Source organism: Cryptomeria japonica, chromosome 1 (assembly GCF_030272615.1).
Source record: "Cryptomeria japonica chromosome 1, Sugi_1.0, whole genome shotgun sequence".
Lineage (NCBI taxonomy): Eukaryota > Viridiplantae > Streptophyta > Pinopsida > Cupressales > Cupressaceae > Cryptomeria > Cryptomeria japonica.
This window is the reverse complement of record NC_081405.1, coordinates 204,186,696-204,212,492: the sequence shown is the minus strand read 5'-3', so window position 1 is coordinate 204,212,492 and position 25,797 is coordinate 204,186,696. Positions and strand designations below refer to the sequence as shown.

At 34.8% G+C, this 25,797-nt stretch overlaps 1 protein-coding gene across 1 annotated transcript; it reads right to left on the bottom strand.

The window, feature by feature from the left end:
* Nucleotides 1-259: 259 nt before the first annotated feature.
* LOC131070108 (cation/H(+) antiporter 19-like) lies at nt 260-24,811 on the bottom strand. Its single transcript, XM_058005631.2, has 3 exons — nt 24,653-24,811; nt 1,708-2,709; nt 260-1,558 (listed from the first exon to the last, which is right to left on the bottom strand). The coding sequence occupies exons 1-3, from the start codon at nt 24,809-24,811 to the stop codon at nt 260-262; spliced, it is 2,460 nt and encodes an 819-aa protein (XP_057861614.2).
* Nucleotides 24,812-25,797: the final 986 nt, after the last annotated feature.

Below are 25,797 nucleotides of genomic sequence, written 5' to 3'. Positions count from 1 at the left end.
ATTATGACAAATTATGAACCATTAACTATCCATATAGATATGTCAATATAATATGTTTTGAGTTTGCAACACTTAATAAAATGGTTATTCTAAACATTAAAGATATTTTAAAAATGTTAAAATTGATATTTTAGTACAACTTGTATAAGTGCAATTGTATGTATAATTAATTACATTTATTGACTAAATACACTTTCACACCTTCACTTGTGAACATATATATTGACACTGAGAAAACTTCTATGACCATTCACCCAGCTCAAAATTTAACATGTTGCTGAATTACAAGCACCGAAGCAGTGATTTGGATTGTTGATGAAGCCAGCAGATCCCCAATTGGACCCAATTCAGCACACTCTGCAGTTCTATCAGCCAAATCTGCCACAAGAGGAGAAGGAAAGCGCCCTATGCCAACCAAGATTAAATTATATTCATTGCTCTTCCCAATTGAAAGGACAGACTCCACCGTGTTACTGATCTGCTGCTCAGTATACACAATAGAGCCCTTTGCATCGTCAGCATAAGCTTGGGTTTTCTTGGGAATCGATGAAACAGAGTCGTTCTCGTCATTGGTAATACCAGCTAGAGCTTTCTTGGGAATCGATGAAACAGAGTCGTTCTCGTCATTGGTAATACCAGCTAGAGCTTCCTCATCCAATGTTCTTTCCTGCTCCCTGTTCATCTCTGCAGTAGAGAATTCGTATGACTGTGGGTGCTTATCATGGTCATATGGAGAAAGTGGGGTTAAATTGAGTGCAATGTGATCCATCTCTCTGTCAGGTAGGAACCTTATAACTGATACTTTGATACCAGGATGCTCTGCCATTCTTCTCCCATAGATTAAAGCCTCGCGGTCATCTGGGCCTCCAAAGAAAAGCACTGCAACATTATGGGAGACACTGGAAGGTGCCAGCTGGGACTGGCCTCCAAGACCCCTGTTCACCAGAATGCCAACAGAGCAAGGAGCATGCTTCAATACCCTCTGGTTCACTGCCCTTGTTCCTGCATCTACAGACTCCAGGACTCCATCTACTCTTTGTTCTTTGTGGAAGGGCAGAATAATCATTGCAGCCCTCTTTTCTTCTGCAACATTGCAGATATCTTCATGCATGTCTTGAAATGCAGAGATTTCAGTCATGGGTCTTACTTGCACTTTGCTCAGCTGCTCAAATGCATCGAAGGCGATTACTATCTGGTCTTCATGTGACCTGTTCCTGTTCCAGAAAGGTTGGCCATTTTTCCTTGTCTTGTGAACCAGCATGATGGATGAAGACCTTTCAGAGAGCTCTACGAGATGCACTATATAGAGTCGTAGGACAGATTTTCCGGATCCTCTGGAGGCCTCCATTAAGTTTATGATGGCGGGGATGTTCTTGGTACCATGGACACAGACCAGAATCCGGAGCTTGTCATTTGCTTTGTCTCTTTGTAGCTTCCGGTATTTGTAGGGGACTTGCTTCCTTGCCGGCTTGTATACGGCCATTACAAGTGGGGTAGTAATGAATGTTGTGAACAGAGCCATCAGCACCAGGAGGGCAAACACCTCATCATTCAAAACCTGGAAATTTGAAAAAACACAAGGTGAGAATGGAATACAGAATAGATTGAATGTTTCAGGGAATTTAAATCACATAGCAAAATTTGCTATTCTTTAAGTTAATTAATAGTCTGAATGAGACAGAGTATTTTGAGGGATTGGAATCATACCTTCCTCTCCTTACCAATGTTAAGGACAATCAACTCCACCAGCCCTTTGGTGTTCATCAGGAATCCCAAGGTGAGTGATTCACGGAAGGAAACCTTGTGTGCTAAAGCAATAAAAAGCGTTCCCAAGATCTTCCCAGCGCAAGCAGTCAGCATCACCAAAACAAGGAGACCCCATGATTGAGCACCATTAACAGCCGAAATGTTTGTCTTCAACCCACTGGAAGCAAAATACAGAGGCAAAAGCAGGACACCCACAAAATCTTCAATCTTTTCAATCAGCATGCCCGCAAAGGGGCCCTCTTTGGGTATTGTCAATCCAAATACAAAAGCTCCGAAGATTGAATGAATACCGATTGCATCTGTTACAAACCCAGACGCCAAGACACCTGCAAGAGTTATACAGGTAAAAAGCTCACTCACAGGCTCATTGTCAGGTGACCGGCGGCCCATGTAGGCCATCATGGGCTTCACTGCAAGCATCATGAAAGCCACAAATAATACACCGCTGAGCAGAACATAAACTGGTATGACCGGACTTTTGCCTGAACCTGACAGAGCAACAGCAATGGCTAAGAGAACCCAAGCAACCACATCATTGACAGCTGCTGCAGACATGGCCATCTGACCCACATCTCTTGTAAGAAGTTTGAGCTCTGCAAGTATTCTGGCAAGCACAGGGAAAGCAGTGATAGACAATGCAACACCGATGAAGACAAGGAAGGCGCCATAATCCACACCTTTTGAAATGGTTGCCTTGAGTATAAAAGCAATCCCAATCCCAGCTACGAATGGTACAGTGATTCCAGCAGCTGCAATTGCCAGAGCTTTTCTTCCTGTTCGCTTAATGGCCCCGAAATCCAACTCCAGCCCAACTAGAAAGAGAAAGAATAAAAGTCCGATATCGCCAACGGTTTCAAGAACGGGGGTACTTTTCTTGGGGAAAAAAGTTTTCATATAGGACTCACTGCGTCCTATAACAGATGGGCCCAGAATGATTCCTCCCTGCGAGGGAAAACTAAATTTTTAAGTCTATTGATGAACATTTGATCGTACAAATTAATTAATTTTAAAAAAATAAAAAGTTTGTATTCTAATTTTTAATAAATTAATAAATACAATCAAATATGCACTCTCATATTGGATAGATAATACGTAATTATTTTTCATGTCGAGAAGAAGGTTAAGTATTGGATAGCCAAACCCTTCTTTTATTAGAAAAGTTCATATTTGCTCCAAGGTACACACTATCACATATGCTTAGTGTTTTTCTTTTGGGCTGATTCTAGAAAGATTTCTATTAGAAAATTGAAAATATCTTAAGGGATTTCTTATGACCTCTTTTGAGCAAGGAAAATGGCTTTTATAAAGTTTTTTATAAATTATGTTGTCTTACTCACGATTTAAAGGGTTTGTGCTTATACATACATATCGTCAAATGTTGGCTTTGAATGTTAAGTGGATCATACGGTCAATTAAAAGGTGTAAGGTCTAAGAATTTGTTTAAAAAATTGAATTTCCTCTAGGATCAATCATAGAATATTAGCTTGGAGACTTGTATTTTATACCATTCTCAATGTGAATGAACTATTTATAATTTAGAGCATTAGTGTTTCCAATATTATATGGAATTCTTGAGAAGCAATCAAACCTTGGTTAGTCTAGCATGGAAATTATTTTCTTAAAATAATTTATCTCAACTTAAATCTATTTTGCAATTTTTGTCAACTAGTTACTAGGATCAACCTTTAACCAAAGTCCCTTAGATTCATTTCTTGAAATTTTTTATAGAGGTATTAATTTCATTTGAGACCTCTTCTCAAGAAAAGCTTGGAATTGGATGTATTGGATCAATTCCAAGTCCAATTTCAAAATTTGCAACAAGGATTTGGAGTCTTTTTAGTCCATTTTGAAGTATATTCCTCTTTAGACATTTCACATGATTATGGTTAGATGAACCGAACCTTAGTGAAAATATTTGAAATGACACCCTAACACTCCTTTCAAAAATCACAAGCCTCATAAAGGATATTCATGAATCTCTTCCTATTTTCCAATGATTCAAAAGATCAACCATTAATATGATCTTTAGTACAAAACTAATCAATAGAAAAATAAATCTCATACATTATAGATAATCACTTTGGACTTGAAAATTTCTCATTTCATTTAGTGTTGTCTCTACCAAGGTCTCCCATTAGATCTCGTTGATCCATTTATTTGTTTCTAATCCTCATTTTCCTTTTAATGGTCATAGTGAAACTCTTGAGTTTCTCTTTATTTTTTTCCACATGTTGAAGATGCTTGGATTTAATTCTAGGAAATCTTTATGCCCAAGTTCAACCTAATACTTTTTTCCATATTACTCTTTTGGGTGGTTAGTTTTGAACGTCAACTAAATTTATGAAAAAATTACATTCATTTAGAGTGGGGATTTCATTTAGTATTTGGTAAGATAGAAATTCAACTTTTATTTTAAGAGTGTTTGAGGTTTTTTATTTTTCACATAGATATTGTAAAACTATGATAATTTTCCTTAGAAGTTGCTTCCCTATAGACTCTTACTTTTTAGAATTAAGGTGTCATGATATACCTTGTAAATCTTATGTCATGGTTCCAATATCCTTGGAAAGTGCCATTTGACACTTAGGGTGCATTGGAAAAATATTTTATAATATTTATTCTCACCATTGTTTGTAATAAATTCATAAGGGGTTATGGGTTCCACTAGTAGTGGTAAAGGTGATGTTTGAAATTAAATATTTCATATCGCTTTCCCCACGCGCGAACACATAAATCAGATGGTAAGAGGCAAATGAAGAGAACAAATGAGTAATGCTTGGGCTTCTCCAAGTTGGATCTTGTAAATTAAAGATAACATGTCTCTTGGTACTCTATTTTTGTGGCATTTAATCTAATGCTTCATTTACAAGTTTGGGTGCTTAAGTTGGAGGAAAAGTATTGGAGCCAAAATTGGCATCCTTTCATATTTTGAGGATGGAATCCAAGGTTTGGGACATTTAAAATGAAGATATTTAAATATTTTGGAACCATGGTTGGTTCTTAAGACCCTTTTACAAGTCTATATAGTCAACTCCTTGGATGTAGAAATTATGAGAAATAATTCAATGTAAAGTTACTCTTTATGAAACAAGGATAGGATGAGGCATAAAGAGGTTTTTTCATAGGTAGACAGGTTCTTCCATGTTGGAGGCAAAGAGGATAATGGAAGTTTGTTATAAATTATAATCTTGTTTCAAAGATAATGCATACTTGACTTGTCTTCTTGGTGGAGTTTTCTCTTGCAAGGGTTTCTCCACATAAATCCTATGTTATGTGTTACCTTTATGTTTCTGATTTGTACCTTTTTGTGGCTATCTTATGGTGATAGTTCCCTATTTTTTTGTTATATGTTCACATAAGGTAGTGTTATTAACCATGATATGTTGGTTGATTGTTAGCATCATAAAGAAGATGAATCTAACCATGGTAATTTCATCTTAAGATTACTTATTATAGATTTGCATACAAATTTCATATTTTTTTATTTTGTAGTAGCCCAAGCCTTGTATCTCATTATAGCATTGTAAATTGCACACATTTATTAGTGTGTCCAATTTCACACTCTCCTAGCACTCATTTTAAATTATTTCTCATTCCTTTGTGTATTATGGGACCTTTCTTGTAATTAATTTAACTATTTATTTCAATATTGTGGGTCTTATTTTGCTTTATTACATCATCACACTATTATTTGGCCCCTTGATTTTAGGTGTGCCCTTTATCCTTAATCATACCCCAATACAAATTCCAAAACATATTTCACATATCTATACATTATGTTTTGAGCCATCGAAATTAGAACCTCATTATCTTGCATCCCTAAAAATTTGGGAAAAAGTTGTTGGGACTAGGTTGCCCCCTCGTGGTTCCATCCTTTTTTCTCTAAATTTGAAGAGTATAATTAGGCATTCCTACCCTATGCAAATATAGCTTTGTTAAAAAATACACTAAATCTATGTCAGCCTAACAGTGATTTTAACTATGAAATCCCTATATAATATATCTTGCTCTATTCATTTTAACATCTATCATTATTGCATTCCATCACTCCAATTCAAAGCAGTTCTTCTTCCGCAAGAGAAAATCTGATTCAAGGATCTACAAACTATATCAGGACATCTTCATATTATGTTTCAATTATACTTTCATGATGGAATTTAAATGATTCTTCATGTTATTGCATCAACACATGGAGGACTTATCCTAAGAGAATTGAACCACACATTGAAGTTATAACCATCTACACTCAACCATTTCAATTTTAGATCTAGCCTTTCCCTCAAAAGACAAGCTTTCTAATTTTATTTAATTTTAAATTCTATTTAAATTACGGTTAATTCCAAACCTAGGGTTTGACCTAGGTAAACCCCTATCCACAACACCCTTTCACTCCTCTTGTGTGCAACTATAGGTACCTAGTGGAGCTAGGAAGATCAAAAAGCAACTAGGACCCAAAAGTGAAGCTGTTAGGATTCCCACAGATACTGAGAGGGGGGGGGGGGGGTGAATCAGTATCTAACCGGTTTGATGAATTTCTTAACTTAAAACATGTAGAGAAAATTAAAACTATGTACTGGTAAATAGAAAGTAATACAATAAACAAAGATAGAATCAACCACATGAAAAACACACCATAACACAATAGTTTAACGAGGAAACCCGGTGTGGGAAAAACCTTGGTGGGATTTGTGACCCACAATATTCACTTACTAGCCAATAAGAGAATATTACTGCTACAAGAGGGGCCTGCACATGCAGGAAGGCCAAGTGCCTAGAGCTCACTACTGAAAATGGAAGTCTCACTGACTTACAAAATGGATTATATAAATCCAATGTCTTGTACTACTTCAAAATAGCATCTACTAAGCCAGATCCAGTACCAGTTTATAGCTTTGCTTCTTACATAAACCCTTAACCTATAATTCGCACAATAGGTCTGCCTTATTTCGCCTAATTACATTCATCCATTATTACATCCATCATCACACAATGTTCTACAATGAACTCTCTTATATAAGAGTCATTTTACATCTTGCCAAGTCAGCTTACAATGTTTTAACAATAATAAAAAAAATATATTATCAACAAAATTCTTGTCGGCTTCCTATGTCGGTATGCTTCCTTTCACTGTCGGTGTCGGTGGTCTGTGTGTCGGCGTAGAGTCTGATCTTGCCTGTGTCGGTGGATTGCCTTGCCGATGTCATAGGATTGTAAGGTTGCCATCAATGACAAAACCTTGAATCATCTACAATGTCTCATTGGAGTGTGCATTTGCCAACAATCTCCCCCTTTGGCATTGATGGCAACACTCATGAGAAAATTCAAAAAGTGTATCCAAAAATTGAAGTCCAAAAATTATTACCAAAAATGTGTGTACCAAAAATGTGTGAACTCCCCCTGAGTAGATGAGTCTTTTGCTAATTATTTTCTCATTCCACTACTCCCCCTTTGGCATCAATGACAAAGGTTGTCAAGGTGTCAATAGAGTGTGGTTTCCTATCTCAACCTTGTAACTGGGTGGTTACAATTTGAAAAAGATCCGCCAAAACTAAGTTCAAACTGTCAAGATACTTTTTGCTATCTTTTATTGCTACATCTGTTCTTTGAATTGTACCGGTGAGGTGCTGCATTTTCTCTGTCGGTGTTTTTTGTCCTTTTACTAATGCCTGAGATATTTCTTTCCTTAAACATGCTAGGTAGTCCAATTTTGGACTTAATCTCCATTTCAGATCCTTAGCCTTGCATTTTATTTTCTCCTTTTCTCTTTCTAGCTTTAGTAATTCTTCCTCAAAACCTGTTATCTTTTGCTCAAAAATTGATAATGAATCAGATGAATTAATAAAATTGTCAGCTAGCTTATTAATTTCCTCATGTATCTTGCTCATTTTCCTGTCTATGTCAACTGTCAAAAAGTTTGTCTTACAAGTGTCTCTGTACAAAGTTTTGAATTCCTTAAGTGTGTTGCATAGTTTCGGTAGAAGTGTGTCAAACTGCCTTGTACACTTCTTAATTTGTTCCTCAAAGAATTTATGTTTTTCCTTTTCTAACCTCTCTTTGAATGCTTCCTTCTTTATTTGTTCAACTGTCACTGTGTTGTCAGTAATATACTTAGACAAAGTGTCAAGTTGACTCAAAGAATCCTTATTATCTACATTGCATTTTGGAGCTATTATCTTCAAAATTGGAATTGTGTCATCTATAGCCTTATATGCCTGTGAACTACAATCTATTATTTTCTTTATAGAATCTAAAAGAACTTCAGTTACATTTGTTGATTTAAATCCTACAGAAGAGGAACCAACATTCTGAATTCCGCCAGTGGGAGCAATATCCTTGCTTGTAGTGACCTCTGGTAGGTCAGTCTATGTTTCCATTTCCTCAAGCAATGGTCTGCCATGGTCAGTTGTTGCCGGTGGCATTGATTCTGTGTTAACCTGTTGCTATTCTGGAGCTTGTTGCTCTGTTTGTTGCTCTGTTTTACCATCTGCCAGTTTCCCATCTGTTTTATCCGTGTTATGAGTTCCATCAGTTACCAGTGGCTCACTAGTCATATCTGTCTTACTAGTTGTGTCTTTGTCTACCACAATGTTGACTTTTTGAGTATCAACATCAACTGTGAATAATACTTCAGAGTTAGGATTAGTATCCTCTTGTGATACATCCATACTCTCATTAGCCGGTTGATCTTCAGTTTTTGCTACCGGTGGAGTATCTTGAGATGGTGGGGGTAGATTATTAGTTATCTTTAAGCTTGGAGGTCCACCAACCTTGCCTTTTCCCTTATCTTTGTCTTTTTGATAAACTTTGATTGGCTTGGGGTTTCTATACTCTTCCTCCTTTTCCTTCTCAACAAGGAATATATCCCATCCATTTGCAGTTTCCTCTGCAACCTCAATTACTCTTCCAACCATTAGTGCAATATGTCGGTGTGCAGTAGAGAATACTGACCGGTTAGCTTCTGCAATTAGATCATCTATTTCCTTCGGTGAGTTAACTGGGTAGACATCAAGTAATTTTTCAACTTTAATTTTCTTGTCAAGCTCTACAACAGCTTGCCTTCTTGCTTCTAGTCTCTTGAATAGTTCAGTTGGTAATTCATCTACAACTTGCATCAAGAATTTCTTGTAGATATCCAAGTGTAAAATTACACTGCTTTCAACCTTTTCTTTATCATCAACTGATAGTGAATCATATAGTTTGTTGATGTTTTTGAGCTTTCCTTCCTCTGTTATTTCATCCAACAGTCTATCAATCAGAGCAATATTTTGTTGAGTCCTTTTCTTTGGTGTCAACTTTTTCTTCTTGGGGGTTGTCTTCTTGTCTGGTGGCCTCACTACCTGTTGTTTTTGCTTGGTTCTTCTAGGTGAAGGTGTGGATACCAGTGAAGGTTCCCTTTTCCTTACAACTCTTTTAAATGTTGCAGGCATATCACTCTCTGAAGAAGTAGCTACCGGTGAAAGGTGAGTTTTAGGCAGTAGCGCCTCCAACTCATCTTCAGTGATACCGGTTTGTTTCAGTACATCTTCTTTGATAGCCTTAGCCTGTCTTGAACCTCTCCTCATAGTTTCTTCTACTTTCTTCACTCTCTACTTGGATTGGATTTGATTTTCAATGGTTTCTGCACTGCCAAATACTTCTTCCTTTGGTTCCTTGGGTGTTCCAGAAGGGCTTTTGCATATGTTTCAATGATGTGATCATTTGTTTCATAACCCATTTCAGTAACCCAAATTGTTCTTGGGATAACTGCCTCCATCCAGATCTCATCCTTCTTAATCACAAAACATATGTCATCCTTGTATTTATTAACAATTTCCTATGACAGTCTGACTCTAGTGTTCATCTAGGCCTTCGATGCTAGAAAATACTCATTAATATTCTTTTCTTTGTTTTCACCCATGTTGTTTAATAAGTTAGATAACTGTTTGCCTACCGGTATGTCAAATCCAAGGCTCTTATTACCTATACCGGGTACCTGTTTTTGTTATATGTAGCATTAAGCAAACAAGTAAATTGCCAAACCTAAATGTCCCTTTCTTACCCTTCTTTATCTTTCCCAGATTATCAATCAATTCATCCTTTAGCCATTCACATACATCAATTTTCACATTATCCTTAACCATGTCATGAGCACTTTTTAAGCATAAGCTGGAAACTGAGTTCAGTCTGCTTGCATGTGTTGTTTTGTATCCTAAAATCATGCTAATAAATCTCACATTTATGTTAGTTACATCATTAACCCTCAAAGACCTTTTGTCAGATGTTGCACCTGTTAGGTTCATTACCAGGTCATTTGAAACCTTCTTTGTCTTGTCGGGTCTATTATCGGTGGAGGGTAACCCTGTTACAACTTTCACAACTTCTTTGGTAATTTTGTGAACCGAATCAAGCCAAAAGAATACACCATGTACCCTGCTCAATACTATCCTTATAACTTCCTTAGGGAAATCTGGAATGTAGAGAATTTCAGTGAATCCTAGGGTTTCAATAATTTTGTGTTCAGGTTTCACATTACCGGAATCATCACAAATAACAGTCTTGTACATGTTCTTAATTTCTTCATCTCCTAATTCTTCTATATGGCAATGGATATACAGTCTAGGGTCTTCTGCAAAAACTACTCCTTTGGGAATTTGGGAGAATGCACCAACATTATCATCCTTCTTTGCTATCTCGGGAACTAACTGAAATACAGGCCTAGGGTGCTTGATTACTTCCACTACAGTAGGGTTCGCTATGAATTTAGGTACAGAAGAGGATGCTATGATTATAAATACCTTTTTCTGCCTTTGGAAAGATTGATTGCTGAAATGCCTTGCTTCTTTGCTCGAAATGCCTTAGCTCTGGAAATTTTGCGCTCTTTGAATGTTTGAATGCTCGGTGAAGTAAAATGGAGCCAAAAACACTAATTTATAATGTTAATTTACCAACTACCACATTTAATGTATGCCGGTTAAGTATTCACTTAACTTTAGTTGCTGATATAGAAGTAATTTCTACTTCTCACCATCAACCGAGGGAATAATAGCATATTTCACATTTTATTGCCAAACCCTCAAGGGAATTTTCTTCAATTAGATGAAGGGTCTCCTACTAGTGGAGTGCTACTCTTTTCTGCAAGTGGAGGAGTATTCCTGTCCACATTCAGTTCTAACTTCCTAATCCATTGTTTTGAAAATTCATGCTTAACTTCTTCAACTTTTTCTTTTCCTTTCAAACTAGGACCTTTGTTGTTTGCCGGTGAGGACTTGCTTCTACAAAATTTAGCAATATGCCCAATTTTGTTACATGCATAACAAGTCACATTATTTTTCCGAATAGCCTTTCCATATCCTATGTCGGTTTGTGTTTTGCATTGATTAGATAAGTGTCCAAATCTTCCACAAACATAACATCTCACATTCATCCTGCAATTTTCAGAATTATGACCAATTTTGTGGGATTTTGAACATTGACCGGTGGGTGCATTGGTATTCTAATAATTTCTAGATCTACATTGATTTTCTCTATTATGACCATACTTATTATAGTTAAAGCATTTTCCATTGAATTTATAAGCAGTAGGTTGTCTTACCGGTTTGCTATGATCCTATGTGTTTGCAGTACTAGAGCTTTCACCAACTTCAAAGCCAATTCCACAAGTGTCACCTTTAGGTTTCTGATTTTTCAACAAGTCACCAAGTTCTTCTGAGCTTTTCTTGAATTTCTCTTTGTGTTGATTTGCAGTATCTAGTTCTCTTTCTAAGATTTCTTTTTGCCTCATCAGTTCATTGGAGTCATTCTATGTATGCATTAGATCTGTCTTCAACAAATCATTTTCATACCTAAGTCTGGTGTTCTCATTTGCTGCATCACTTAGTCTTCTAGTCAAATCTTCTTCATTCTTCTTTCTATCTTCAATTTCCTTACAAAATCTCATAGTCATATCTTGCATCTCATTCCTTGTTGTCATGTTCTCTTGTTTCAGCTTGCATATCTTATCATTAAGAGTTTTTTTTTCATCATTCTCATTTTGCATCTTTTCACAGAGTTCTCTTCTCTTGTTTCTTGCAATGGTAAGATTTTCTTGAAGTCCTTGAATAATGTCCTGAGATGCCTTTAGATCATCTTCAAGTTCGATATTTTTCAATTTTTCTATATCATAGTCTGAGAGAGCTGCTTCTAGTTGCTTCATCAAATTTTCCATCTCTACCGGTGTCAAGATTTTCCTCAAGCTGTTAGGCTTCTAAAAATAGAGGACCAAGCTTTGATACCAATTGTTAGGATTCCCACAGATACTGAGAGGGGGGATGAATCAGTATCTAACCGATTTGATGAATTTCTTAACTTAAAACATGTAGAGCAAATTAAAACTGTGTACCGGTAAATAGAAAGTAAGACAATAAATAGAGATAGAATCAGCCACATGAAAAACACACCATAACACAATAGTTTAACAAGGAAACTTGGTGTGGGAAAAACCTCGGTGGGATTTGTGACCCACAATATTCACTTACTGGCCAATAAGAGAATATTACTGCTACAAGAGGGGCCTGCACATGTAAGAAGGCCAAGTGCCTAGAGCTCACTGCTCAAAATGGAAGTCTCACTGGTTTACAAAATGGATTATATAAATCCAATATCTTGTACTGCTTCAAAATAGCATCTACTATGCCAGATCTAGTACCGGTTTATAGCTCTGCTTCTTACATAAACCCTTAACCTATAATTTGCACAATAGGTCTGCCTTATTTTGCCTAATTACATTCATCCATTATTACATCCATCATCACACAATGTTCTACAATGAACTCTCTTATATAAGAGTCAATTTACGTCTTGCCAAGTTGGCTTACAATGTTTTGACAATAATAAACAAAATATATTATCAACAAAATTCCTATCGGCTTCCTGTGCCGGTATGCTTCCTTTCACTGCCAGTGCCGGTGGTCTGTGTGCCAGTGTAGAGTCTGATCTTGCTAGTGCCGGTGGATTGCCTTGCCGGTGTCATAAGATTGTAAGGTTGTCATCAATGACAAAACCTTCAATCACCTACAATGTCTCATTGGAGTGTGCATTTGCCAACAGAAGCACCAGGCCAGATCTTATTAGAAAGTTCCTAGACCAAGGTGGGGCACGATGGTTCTAGGTAATGGAATTCCAGGTGCCATAGTCCTCCTATAATAGGTCCAAATTTTAATGGGAGCATTTACAGTGTCTCAGAGACCCAGTTTTAGACCCGTTTTTAGAAATTCAATTGCTTAGATAAGGACATGTCCTAAACACCATCGGTAAATTAATTTTAGCTCAATTATTAGGAAAGAGTGTACGTTTGGATTTAGTTTTCATTCCCATATATGTTCTCAATTTTTTATTTCACTATTAGATACCATAATCAATCTAGGCTACTAGTTCATGCATGTGCATTCTTACTCTAGAATTGGCATTCAATTTACATCCTTTCAATTGCATTTTCAGCACAAACAAAAGGAATAGAATCCAAGTAGTATTAAAAAAATATTCCTAATAGAATTGAGGTTAGATCTGTTGATTTCACTTTCCTTTTAAAGTGATGTATGCAAAAGTTAGGTCATTTCCTAGTTTACAAAGTTTAACTTGTGAAACCCTAAATTTTCCTACCTTACATTTTGGTGAGCCCAACTCTTCTTACACATGCATATCTTTTGGATTTAAAACTAATATAATATTATTTAATTTCATACATTGGGTAAACATTAATTTGGTTGCATCTTTTATGACTTATGAGTATCTTGCTTGATCATAATTGTATATGGAGTTGTTATCTTCTTTTTCTAGTTCAATTTTAAGTTTTATTCAAGATGTTCATGATGTTCCCTTTTATGCATATGATGACAATTTAGCTATTCGTTTCATTCATAGTTATGATTTATCCTCTCCTAAAGGATCCGCCTACCCATGAGGATACTTTAGTGCAAGAAGAGAATATTAACACTTCTTTTAAAACTCTCTCTGCTAAGGATGATTTTTTTATGAATGATGTTTTACATTTCTCCTAAAAGCCTCCTCTCCAATAGGGATATCCTAGAAGAAGAGGATGGTATCATAAATGCCTTCCTTAATGTCACCTTACCTTCCATATATGGTACTTCTCCTAGAGATGAAGCATTGATGGATAGTATTTATCTTTCTCCCAAAGTTTGTATTACCCATAGAGATACCTTGGAATAAGGATGAAATAATTAGCCATTTCCTCGGTTCTCTCCTTTCTAAAGATTAATCTTTGGATAAAAAAGTTCTTATTAAATTCAATACTATTCATATTTCTAGTTATGAGAAGCCTATACTTCTTAAACATGCCACTCAACCTCAAAACCAACTTATGATTAATGCTAATAAACCAAAAAGACCTCTTGTATATATCTTAAGAGTTTCAAAATTCATTTGTGAAAAGAGTGATATTGAAAGGCAACTAGCACAAAAATATGGTATTGAAGTGCCTCACACATATAACACTAGAATCAACAAGAAAGATCCCAATAATACTCTCACAAGTCTCTTTATTTCCTCCCTCATCCTAAGATACATGTTGATAAAGAACCTAATCTTATTGATATCTTAGCTAAGATTTCCCTTTGGGATTTGATTCAAACTTATCCTTCAGACCATAAGTTGATCCAAGAAGCCTTACAAAAGGTGGTTCCTCACCCTTCTTCTAAACCAAGTGATATTACATTATCACAAGATGGTTGCCTTCTATAGAGGTTAAAAATAGAGATGATCTGCTTATGATTACTCCTCGCATTTATGAACAAAATATAAGAGATAATTTAATTGATAATGGGTCAACACTTAACATTTGTCATGTTGAATTATTAGAAAAGGTAAACTGGATTTATTATTCTATTCAACCTAATCCTTTTGGTGTTCATGGCTTTGATAATGCTCCTAGAGAGTCAATTGGTATAGTCATATTACTTATCAAAGTAGGAATTGGTATAGTCATATTTTTTTCATGGTGAAGTAGGATGCATTTCTTTATTTAATACTGTGATTCCTTCAACAACACAATCTCCTATCAATGATGCTTCTTTAGTAAAGAATTGGGGCACATGAGACTGTACACCTTCCTTTAATGGTTATAAGATCCTTCGATCTAAGAATGAATCCTTGAAGGAGCCTATTGTGTTATTTATCCAAGATTCTTCTAAATTAATTCCCACATCTCCTTTCAACACATGTATTGATGATGATGGAAGCTCTTTAGAATTTGATACTAAGAATGAACCCTCCCTTCTAGACATTCCAACACCTATATTTTATTCTAAATATGGATTTAATGGACATGCTTTAGGATGTGTGCAACAAACTTTTGACGATCTTGAAAAATCTACATCACACTTTTTCAAAGAAGGTTTTGGTTTCCAACCTCTTTCTTTGTCGATATCCCCTCCCCCATTGTCTAATGCATCTTCTTAAAAATTCTCATCACAACAAGAGAGGATTTTGTATGAGATTCTTAAATCCAACTTGATTACTCTCCCTTTGAAAAATCAAAGAAAGAATTATAAAAAAAATCAACACAATCCTTCTTTTTGCAAGTATCAATAAATCCATGGTCATTCCATCAATGAATGTCATGATTTAGCGAATAAAAGTCAACCACTTATTTTAATCGGTATCATTGAAATACTAGATCAAAATGAGTTGGACTCCCATCTTATTCCTTCTACACAACATTTAAAGTTCATATTGTGTTTCTCCTCACTATGTGGTATTGCTATCTTACTTATTGGGAGGCTCATTGGTAATCAAACTTAGGTAGAAATATAACAACATTTTTATTCTTTTCTCCATCCTTGGAGGGAAAAAATAGTCTTTCAATCATTCATTATTTCTAAAGATTCATTTTTTGTTTGTTGAGTTTCATCTTTTCATGATAACTTGATGTCATTTCTTGCATAGAATTCCTTCATGTGATTACATGTGTGTTCCTTGGTTAGGAATTATTATTTATTTGAAAGTGTGCAATCATTCACTAAGAATCAACTTTTTTCTAAGCATTGGATAAGTTGTGTATTCTTAGTCTCCTTCTCCTTTCAAAGGTGTCATCTTTATACAATATCTCCTATATTTTTGGACGTAGGTATATTTGGGTAAATATATCTTCTTCCTTGTATCCGAAAAGGATCCCTTTACACTTGTTACAAGATATCTCTTTTGTAAATATCTCTTTCTTTCTTCAAAAGAGATATGACCTCTTTGGCTTGGATGGAATGAATATTGTAGCCTAAATGATATCTCCTTGGTAATGAAGGCATTTATCCTTGTTCTTTTCTACCTTAAGACATCAACATAGGACTATCTTAACATCTTAAGGCAGGGGAAGGGGAGGGCATATATGTGGCTTCCTAGTGGAATTTTGTACTATCAACTATCAATTTGAGATTATGTGCATTTCATCTCTATTTTATCTATATTGGAGAACTGCATTTTCATGCTTGATCCTCATTTTATCTACCATTTATGGGATCATTTCATACTAATGTTTAATCCCTATTTTATCTAATCAATTTGAAATTGTTGTATTGTCATGCTTCATCCATATTTTATGCACCATTTGTCTTAGAATAAAGTACTAAATGACCTAAATCTCACTCATCTATCAATGTGATGACTTGAGAATAAGTATTTAATTTTAATTCATTGGATAAATATTGAAATTTTCCAACATTATTAAGCATTGGACAAATGCTCCTTGTATTGTCATTCTTGTGTCACCTTGTCATTCTAACAAGGAACCTTCCCTTCCTTGATGGTGCAAAATTAATCTATAACTATAATGATTGATTTAGACAACACTCACATATTTTGCATGGCTCAATGGATCTCCTTAGCATAAAGGAAAGGTTAATCCCAATATACATGTGCTAATTTTATTTCTTCCCAAGATTTTGATAGTGAGATTTCAAGTGTTTTGATAGTGGTAGATTTTTCTAGTTGATTATTTCTATTTCTCCCATTAAAAATGATCCCAAGCAAAAAATAAAAATAACAATATTTCATCATGGGGTGGAATTGAACTCATGATGGCTAGGTCAACCTATATTGATGGGGGAATCCTTCAAATTGAGAATTCCACCTTCTTCTACTAATATAACACTTGTTTCTTAATTGTTTAACCACTTTTTGATGACTTTTTGTATGACTTTCCCTTTCTTAAACTATTTAGGGTGTGATACATAAAACCTATTTTTGTGGATTAGTTATATAATTTCGGTAAATTAATTTAAATGAACACCCATTCATTAAAAAAAGTAAGTTTATACTTACATAAAAAAAGTTAATAGTTAATTATGTAGAGAGGTGTAACCTAGAATTGGAGCAAGGGTAGATTGTAATGATATGATTTTTTTCACAAAAACTTCTCACCATTAAAAAAATAGCAAAATAAATAGTGAACCAAAAATTATCAAGCATTACCAAAACTGCATAGCACCAACATTAAAGAAGAAAAAGGAATTGAAAAATAATACATAAATTGGCATCCAAACTAACCAAATAACTACATAATTCATTAAATAATAGTAATTAGAGCTATTGGTAAAAAATCATTTTTATTTTGAGTTTTTACAATCATATCATTTATAATTGTGTATTGTTGAGTATAAAGCCCCAACATCATGTGTGACTTAACTTTAGAATTTAATAGATTGTAATTAATCCTCTCCAACCCTATACATAAAATATTTTTCATTTAAAAGTTAGATCTATGTATTCATGTGATAGAAAAATAAAAAGTTCTTCAATTAAAAGTTAAGGAGATATTTTTTAATTAACATAAAATAACTCTTAAATAAAAAGTTAAAAGCTTTGCATTTCTGCAATAAATAAAATAGGTTTAAGTACAAATAAAAACAAAATAGCCTTTAAAGGTAAATAATTTATTTTTAAGATTTTAAAATAATAAAAGAACTTCTAAGAAAATAATTTTTTTTATTACATTTAGACATAACTATAATGGCAATGAGTGAACTATAATTGTATGAATATGTTAACAAAAACTAAAATACCTTCATATCTTTCAACTCTTAAGCTAGCATACCTATCTTTAGAGAAATATAGGTAAAGTACATTGAAACATATCATATTTGTTCATTAATATTCCACTTAAAAAATAATTATATAATTATATTATAATTAATATTAAATTAATTATAATATAGTTTAGTGGCTTGCCTACTTTTATAAAAAAAAATATTTAATTATCATTTTTATTAAAAAAACAAGTTAACTAGGCATTGACCCTTAACATAGCAAAAAGATATCAACAACATTTTAACAACATTAAATTATTGTTATATCATGATATTGTAATCAATATTAAATTATTATGAGGATATTACTATTTTTTTTTCATTTTTTTTTTTCTATTAAATTCTTCACGAAAGCAAAAAATGTATTAAAACCAATTATTATTATTATTATATTATCATATCTTTATATTAATGTTATAATATTAGATTGACATAATTATGAAGTTAACTAGCTTATAGTTTTTATTAACACATGTTTGTGCATCTATTATGTGATGGAGATAGACATAATTGATTAATAGTTGAGAGGAGAAAATAAATAAAATATTTTTTAAACTTTTCATGCATTTGAGTGTCACAAACACGTCAAATTTAATGCTTTTATTTTTTATTAAAACATATTTGTGCATCCATTATGTGAGTGTAATATGCCTTTGATGCAATAAATAATTTAATATTGATATTTCATTGATATTTCTTCACATTGTTGATATATTATTAAATTGTAATTAATATTAAATTATTCTTAAGATATAATTTAATATTGATATTTCATTGATATTTCTTCACATTGTTGATATATTATTATATTATAATTAATATTAAATTATTCTTAAGATATGACTATGTTGTTATGTTTTAATATATTATTATTTTATGTAGGGACATTTCAATTTCTCATAATTAATAATATTAGATTGAGATTATTACAAAGTTAATTGCTTTTGGATGATGGATATAGACAAAATTGTTTGATTAGTTAAACTAGAGCAAGTGGTAGTTAAGAGACAAAAGTAAAGATATAATAATTAACATTAAATAATTAAAAATAGTACAAAACTAAAATGATAATAAAAGAACTTCTAAGAAAATAAAATAGTTTATTACCCCCTATGGAATTTGAACTTGTAACCTCTCTTTTAAGAGCACAAGTTCTCCATCACTGGGCCAACTCAAGTTGTACAATATCTTTACATTGTTGATATATTATTATATAGTAATTAATATTAAATTATTCTTAAGATATGAGTATATTATTATGTTTTAATATATTATTATTTTAGGCAGGGATATTTTGAATTCTTTATAATTAATAATAGTAGATTGAGATAATTAAGAAGTTAACTGATTATGGATGAGGGATATGTAAAGTATGGAAGAACAAAAACATAAACAAAAAACTAGAACAATAATACACAAAACAAATTGACACCAGTATTTATCGTGGTTCACCAAAATATGGCTACATCCACATTGAATAGAGGAACATTTTATTATATCAAGAAGAGTAGTTACAATCACACAACAACAACATATATATAAACATATCACATACGCATAAGCTGAAGAGATAACACTTGGAGGGAAAAATAGAAGTGTCTGTTGGCCTTTAGACTTTTGAATCTCCCACTTGAATGCCAATAGATGCTACCACTGATCAAACATTCCCCTGCTCTATTTTAAAATTTTACTTCAGTTTAACAAGACCAAGATAAGTCTTGGCACATTCGAACTTCTCTTTGGGAACAACTTTGGTTAAAATATCTGCCGGATTGACCTTAGTGTCAATTTTTGCAACTTTTAACTTACCCTCTTCCACCACATGGTGAACAAAATGAGCATGAATGTCAATATGTTTAGAATGACACTGAGATGAATGATTATGAGCCATAAAGATAGCACTGCGACTGTCACAAAACAAAACATATTCACTTTGTTTACAATGCAAATCACTAAACAATCGCTATAACCAGATCATCTCCCTGGCACCTTCGGAAAGAGCCAAATATTCAGTTTCGGTGGAAGAAAGAGAAACTGAATGTTGCAGTCTTGAGAGCCAACTAATGGTAGCTCCAACAAACTTGAAGGTATAACCAGTAGTAGATCTCTATTTATCTAAACCCCTAACAAGATTAGAATCAGTGAAGCCTCGAAGCTATACATTATTGCCACCAAAACGCAAAACAAAATCAGAAGTTCCTTAAGATACCTCAATATCCATTTAAATGCTTCCCAATGAGGCTTCCTGGGATTGGACATAAATCTGCTTACTACTTCCATAGCATGAGCAATGTCAGGGCGAGTGGAGACTACAACATACATAATGCTATCGACAACAGATTTGTAAGGAATACCTTCCATAAACTCCTTGTAAGTTGTTGGGTCTTTGGACACAAATCAAAAGATAAATGAAAATGAGCAGCCTTTGCATCGGCCATACCAAATCTGTCTACAAATTTGTCAATATATGCCTTTTGAGACAACGTGACATCCTTCTTCTGTCTATCTCTAGTGATTGACATTCCCAGGATCTTCTTAGCAACACCTAAGTCTTTCTTAGAAAATATTGTAGCTAATTTTGCCTTCCACTCAGAAACAATCCTCTTACTTGTACCGACAACCAACATGTCATCAATGCAGAGTCGAAGAATAAAAAATTCTTCATTAGGAAGCTTCTTATAATAGATGCAAGGATTAGATTCACATCTTATAAAGTTGTGCTCAGTCATGAAGCAATCAAACTTGAGATACCATTGTCGTGGGGCTTTCTTAAGCCCATATAAGCTGCGCTTCAACTGGCAATAAAGGTGTTGTTGTCCCGATTGTGTAAATCCTTTCGGTTGCTCCATGCACAGCTCTTCATCAATATCACTATGTAAAAAGGCCGTCTTGACATCCAACTGATCAAGTTCAAGATCCCAAGCTGCAGCCAAACCCAAAACAGTCCGAATTGTAGTCATTCACACAACTGGAGAGAAGATCTCATTAAAATCGATTCCCTTCTATTGATCATACCCCTTTACGACCAATCTGGCACGATAATATTTCTTACCTCCATCCTCCTCTTTCAACTTGTATACCCAACAATTCTTCAAGGGTCTTCGATTAGGCGGGAGTGGCACTAAATCCCAAGTGTTATTAGCCTACAGTGAACTCATTTCATCTTGCATCGCCTCATGCCATTTCCCATAATCAATTGTCTAACAAGCCTATTTATAATTAATCAGTTTTGTCTGATCAACAACCAAAGAATCAGGGTACTCTCCTAATAACAACTCATAATCTAAAAACTTAGATGGAGGTCTTCTCTGTCTTGTAGATCTTCGTAATTGATTAATGCTCAAGTTTCAAAGATTGTCTTGGCTTGATCCTTGTGAATGAATGATGTTTTCCCTTGTATGTGAAATATCCATTTCTAAGCACTATTGTCCACCTCCATATTTATGTGCATCACCATATGGTAGGGCATCAATACTCTGCTGTGTATTGGCATTCTGCTATGCATCAACATGTGGTTGTGAATCTAAATTTTGTTGTGTTTGTGGCTGAGCATCACAGTGTGACCGTGTATCACCACTTTGCTATGCCTCGACATATTTAAGTGCATTGGTATGTTTGGGCTATCCACATTGAATGTGTGAACCCAACAATAGTCGCTTCACCATAACGTACGGACTACCAAGCAACCCACGACCACTACCGAGGACATCTTCGCCCTCATGGAACCCGCAACGCGATGGATTGCCAGCATCAAAGATAAGAGGCGAGGGAATGGACATTACTTTCTGCCCGTCAGTCCCAAGGTGTGGCTATAATCCTTCAAAGCTCAAGGGAGTGCACTCAAAATAGGCAGGAACAGTTGAAGAGGGAGAGGAGGGAGACAAAACTGAGATAGGAGAGACAGGGGGGCGGTATGTCTCCTAGAAGAAGGTTGTTCAACCTTTCCATTATTGTATATGTCAATTAAAGGAATGTGTTAAATGGTGGGACTGTCATGTTTCGTCAAATAGGGAAACACTGCCTCATTAAAGGTAACATCTCTGCTACGGAGTATTTTCTTGTCAATCGGATCCCATAATCTGAATCCATACTGATTTTCACCATATTCTACAAAAACACAAGGTTTGGATTTGGGGGCCAATTTAGTTCACTGTTGTTTGGGAATTAGAGCAAAAGCTTCACAACCAAACACACGAAGATGATTGTAGGAAATCTGCATGCCCAACCATTCGTCCGCCGGAATACCAAAATCTAAACGAGAAGAGGGACTTCGATTAATTAAATAAGCCGTTGTATTAAAAGCTTCTACCTAGAATTCTTTAGCCAATCCACCATTGGAAAGCATACACTGTGTTTTCTCCAAAATCATCCTGTTTAGCCTTTCTACTACTCCTTTCTCTTGACGGGTAAACGAAACAGTTTTAATTCTCCGAATTCCATTATCCACACAAAAGGAATCAAACTCTAATGAACAATATTCACCACCATTGTCGGATTGTAAACACTTAATGTGATAGCCACTTTGACTTTCAACAAATGCTTTGAACATTTTGAATTTACCAAATACTTCAGATTTCGTACTAATCATTAAAATCCAGGCCTTCCTAGTGCAATCATCAAGAAATGTTACAAAATAATTTGCACCACCTAGAGAGGTTACCTCCGTTGGCCCAAAAACATCAGAATAAACAAGCTCCAAAGGTGAAGTGCTCTTCTCATGACCTATCTTCAAGAAGCTGACCCTCTTTTGCTTGCCATAAACACAATGGTGACAAAAATCCAAATCCACAAATTTCAAGCCCGGTAATTGATCTCTTTTTACCATCACCTCAAGCCCTTTCTTTCTCATATGTCCGAGCCTTCGATGCCAAATCTCGATTTCACTGTCTGCCATTGTCATATCAGCTCCCACTTGAGAGTCATGATAAAAAACATAAAGGCTGCCCACCTTGTTCCCTTTGGCAATCAACAAAGATCCTTTAGTTACTTTCCATGTATCTAAAGAGAAAACTATATTGCAGCCTTGAGTAAATAATTGACTTACAAAAATCAAATTTCTCTTAAGTTTTGGGACATGTCGCACATCTTGTAACAACCATTTACCTCCATTCTTTAACTGCAACAAAACATCACCCCTACCAACGATGTCACGTGATTTATTATCCCCTAAATAAACTTTGCCAAACTATCCCTTCTGATAATTTACAAAGGCCTCCATACAAGAGGTAGCATGAAAGGAGGCTCTGGAGTCTAAAACCCAAGAACTTGAAGTAGTATCACTTGTGGATAAAATTAAAACACTATCATCCTTGTCAGAAACAACATTAGCCTCATTGTCTCTTACCTTCTCTCGAACCTTTTTGTAAGAATGACAATTCCTTTTGGTGTGGCCAACCTTGCCACAAAACCAACACTCGCCAAATTTGCCTCTTGATTTTGACCTCTTAGCAGATTTTGATCATCTATGATGATGATTTTTGCCTCTATTATGACTCCTTTCTCTATTCTCGATATTCACCACCGTAAGAGCTTCACCAGATGACCCCTCATTGTTCTTTCTTCTCATAACTTCGTTGAGAAGAGTAGCCACAACATCATCAAAGACCAGCTTGTTCTTGCTGAATATCAAAGTGCTTACAACTATTACAACTCCATCCCAGCTGCTTGGTAAAGAGCATAACAAGAGAACCACTTTGTTTTCATCGTCTTGTGTCATTCCTACAGAATTCGCTTAGCTGATCAAAGTGTTGAATTCATTGATATGATTCGCTATGATACCTCCTTCTTTCATCTTGAGTTTATATAACTTCTTCATGATAAATACTTTATTCATAGTTGAAGCCATAGCATACATAGATGTAAGCCTATCCCAAACTTCTTTCATTGTAGATTCGGTTGTGACATTAAAAAGGACATTATTGAACAGCGAAAGAAAAATTGTTGCTCTAGCCGCTTTGTCTAATTTTTCCCAATCTTCATCAGCCATTGTGGATAGCTTCTTTGCTTTCCCCTCAAGAGCGAGTGAGAGGTCTTGCTTTATCAACAAGGAATCCATCTGCACTTTCTACAAGCCAAAGTCAAAGTTTTGACCAGAGAACTTCTCGAATATAGCTTCTTCCATTTTTCTGGAATTTAATTACCAAATTCCAATTAGCAGCTTTAACCTGCTTTGATACCAATTGTAAAGTATGGAATAACAAAAACAAAAATAGAAAACTAGAACAATAATACACAAAACAAATTGACACCAGCATTTATTGTGGTTCACCAAAATATGGCTACATCCACACTGAACAGAGGAACATTTTATTATATCAAGAAGAGTAGTTACAATCACACAACAACAACATATATATAAACATATCACATGTGCATAAGCTGAAGAGTCAGCACTTGGAGGGAAAAATAGAAGTGTCCGTTGGCCTTCAGACTTAACAGAATATAGAAAAAATTGATTGATTACTTAAATTAAGAGCAAGTGATAGTTAAGAGAGGAAAGTGAAAATATAATTAACATTAAATAATTAAAAATAATACAAAACTAAAAAAATAATAATTTTTTTTTCTTTCCATATATAAGAGTTAGACACTTGCTACTAATTTTTATTCAGAGAGTGTTTACATCCATATGTGAGTATAATACATTTTGAACTAATAACATTATTTTTATAAAATTATTTAAATGACAAAATTATTATTTACTACTGATACTAAAATCTTGAAACTGAAAGAGAATGGAGATATCACTTTTAAAACAGTGATACTAAAATATGTATACTGATTGTAGATAAAGAGAAAGAAGAAGAAAAAGATTATAATAAGAAAGTCCTTACGATGATCTCTGCTACGACCCGAGGCTGACGCAATGGCTTTAGCAAAACAGCGAGCGTCCGAGTAACAAGAAGCACAATACAGATCTGCAGAATGAGCAGAGGGAACGCAAAATGAATTGGATTATCTCCTTGCCATACCCCATTAGATGAAGTCTTCATCAACGTCTGACATGTACTACCATTTGCACCAGCTTGCAATAAAATGCGCTCCATGATTTTAAGACCCAAAAATGGATAAACAGAACCAGAACTATGTGCACAAATTGCACGAGCTTCGCACAACCGAGGAAAGGCCCGAATGCAATTTAGTGCAGGCTTGGGATTTGAGAAAAAAACCTACCAAATTCGCGTGCCTTAAGTTGAAAGATTGCTGACATGTATGAATCCGTCAGCTAAGAATATCAAAATCAGTACTCCACCATTTGGCACCAATCCAAGAGGTTGTAAGGTTGGATGTATCGACCAACAACCGACACACACAGGAATGCCAGAAGAAAATTCTCGGCTTTCTTTTCACATGGGCGACAGATGCCAAGTATTATTCTTGCCACTTCCACAACAGCTTTACGATACGACCTGACCTAGGAAGCCAGATTTAGCCAGCTTTTTTTAATATATAGTGGACAAAATTTTTCTTTCTTGGCCCAGCAGTATGTGGATGGACTGTAGCGCGAATCTCCCAGAGAGAATATGTGGCGTGTTGGGTGATTTAGATGAAAACTTAGACGTCTGACAGGGAATTAGAAAACTGACAAGGATAAGAGAGCCACGTTCTTGTTTAATAGTTTTTTTTTTAAGTTTGACCTAATTTGGGCCTCTGCTATCTTGTTGGGATTTGCATGGAAACATGGTTTAATATTTTTTATGGACAGAATTGGAATGGTGCACATTAGCCTAGATTCAATCTACGGATGTATTGTGTTGTTCATCAAAGTATAGCTGTTGTCTTCAAGGTCACAATTCATATATTATTTGATATTTTGATGACATTTGTACAGAGATAATTGAGTTATTGAATTGAATGAAACCAGCAATCTACTTACACACACTCTTAAGATTTATCTGTTTTTGGAATGGATTTCATTTGAGGCCAAGTCTTTGGAATGGATTTAATTTTAAATAATATAATTATGAAAGTCTTTTAG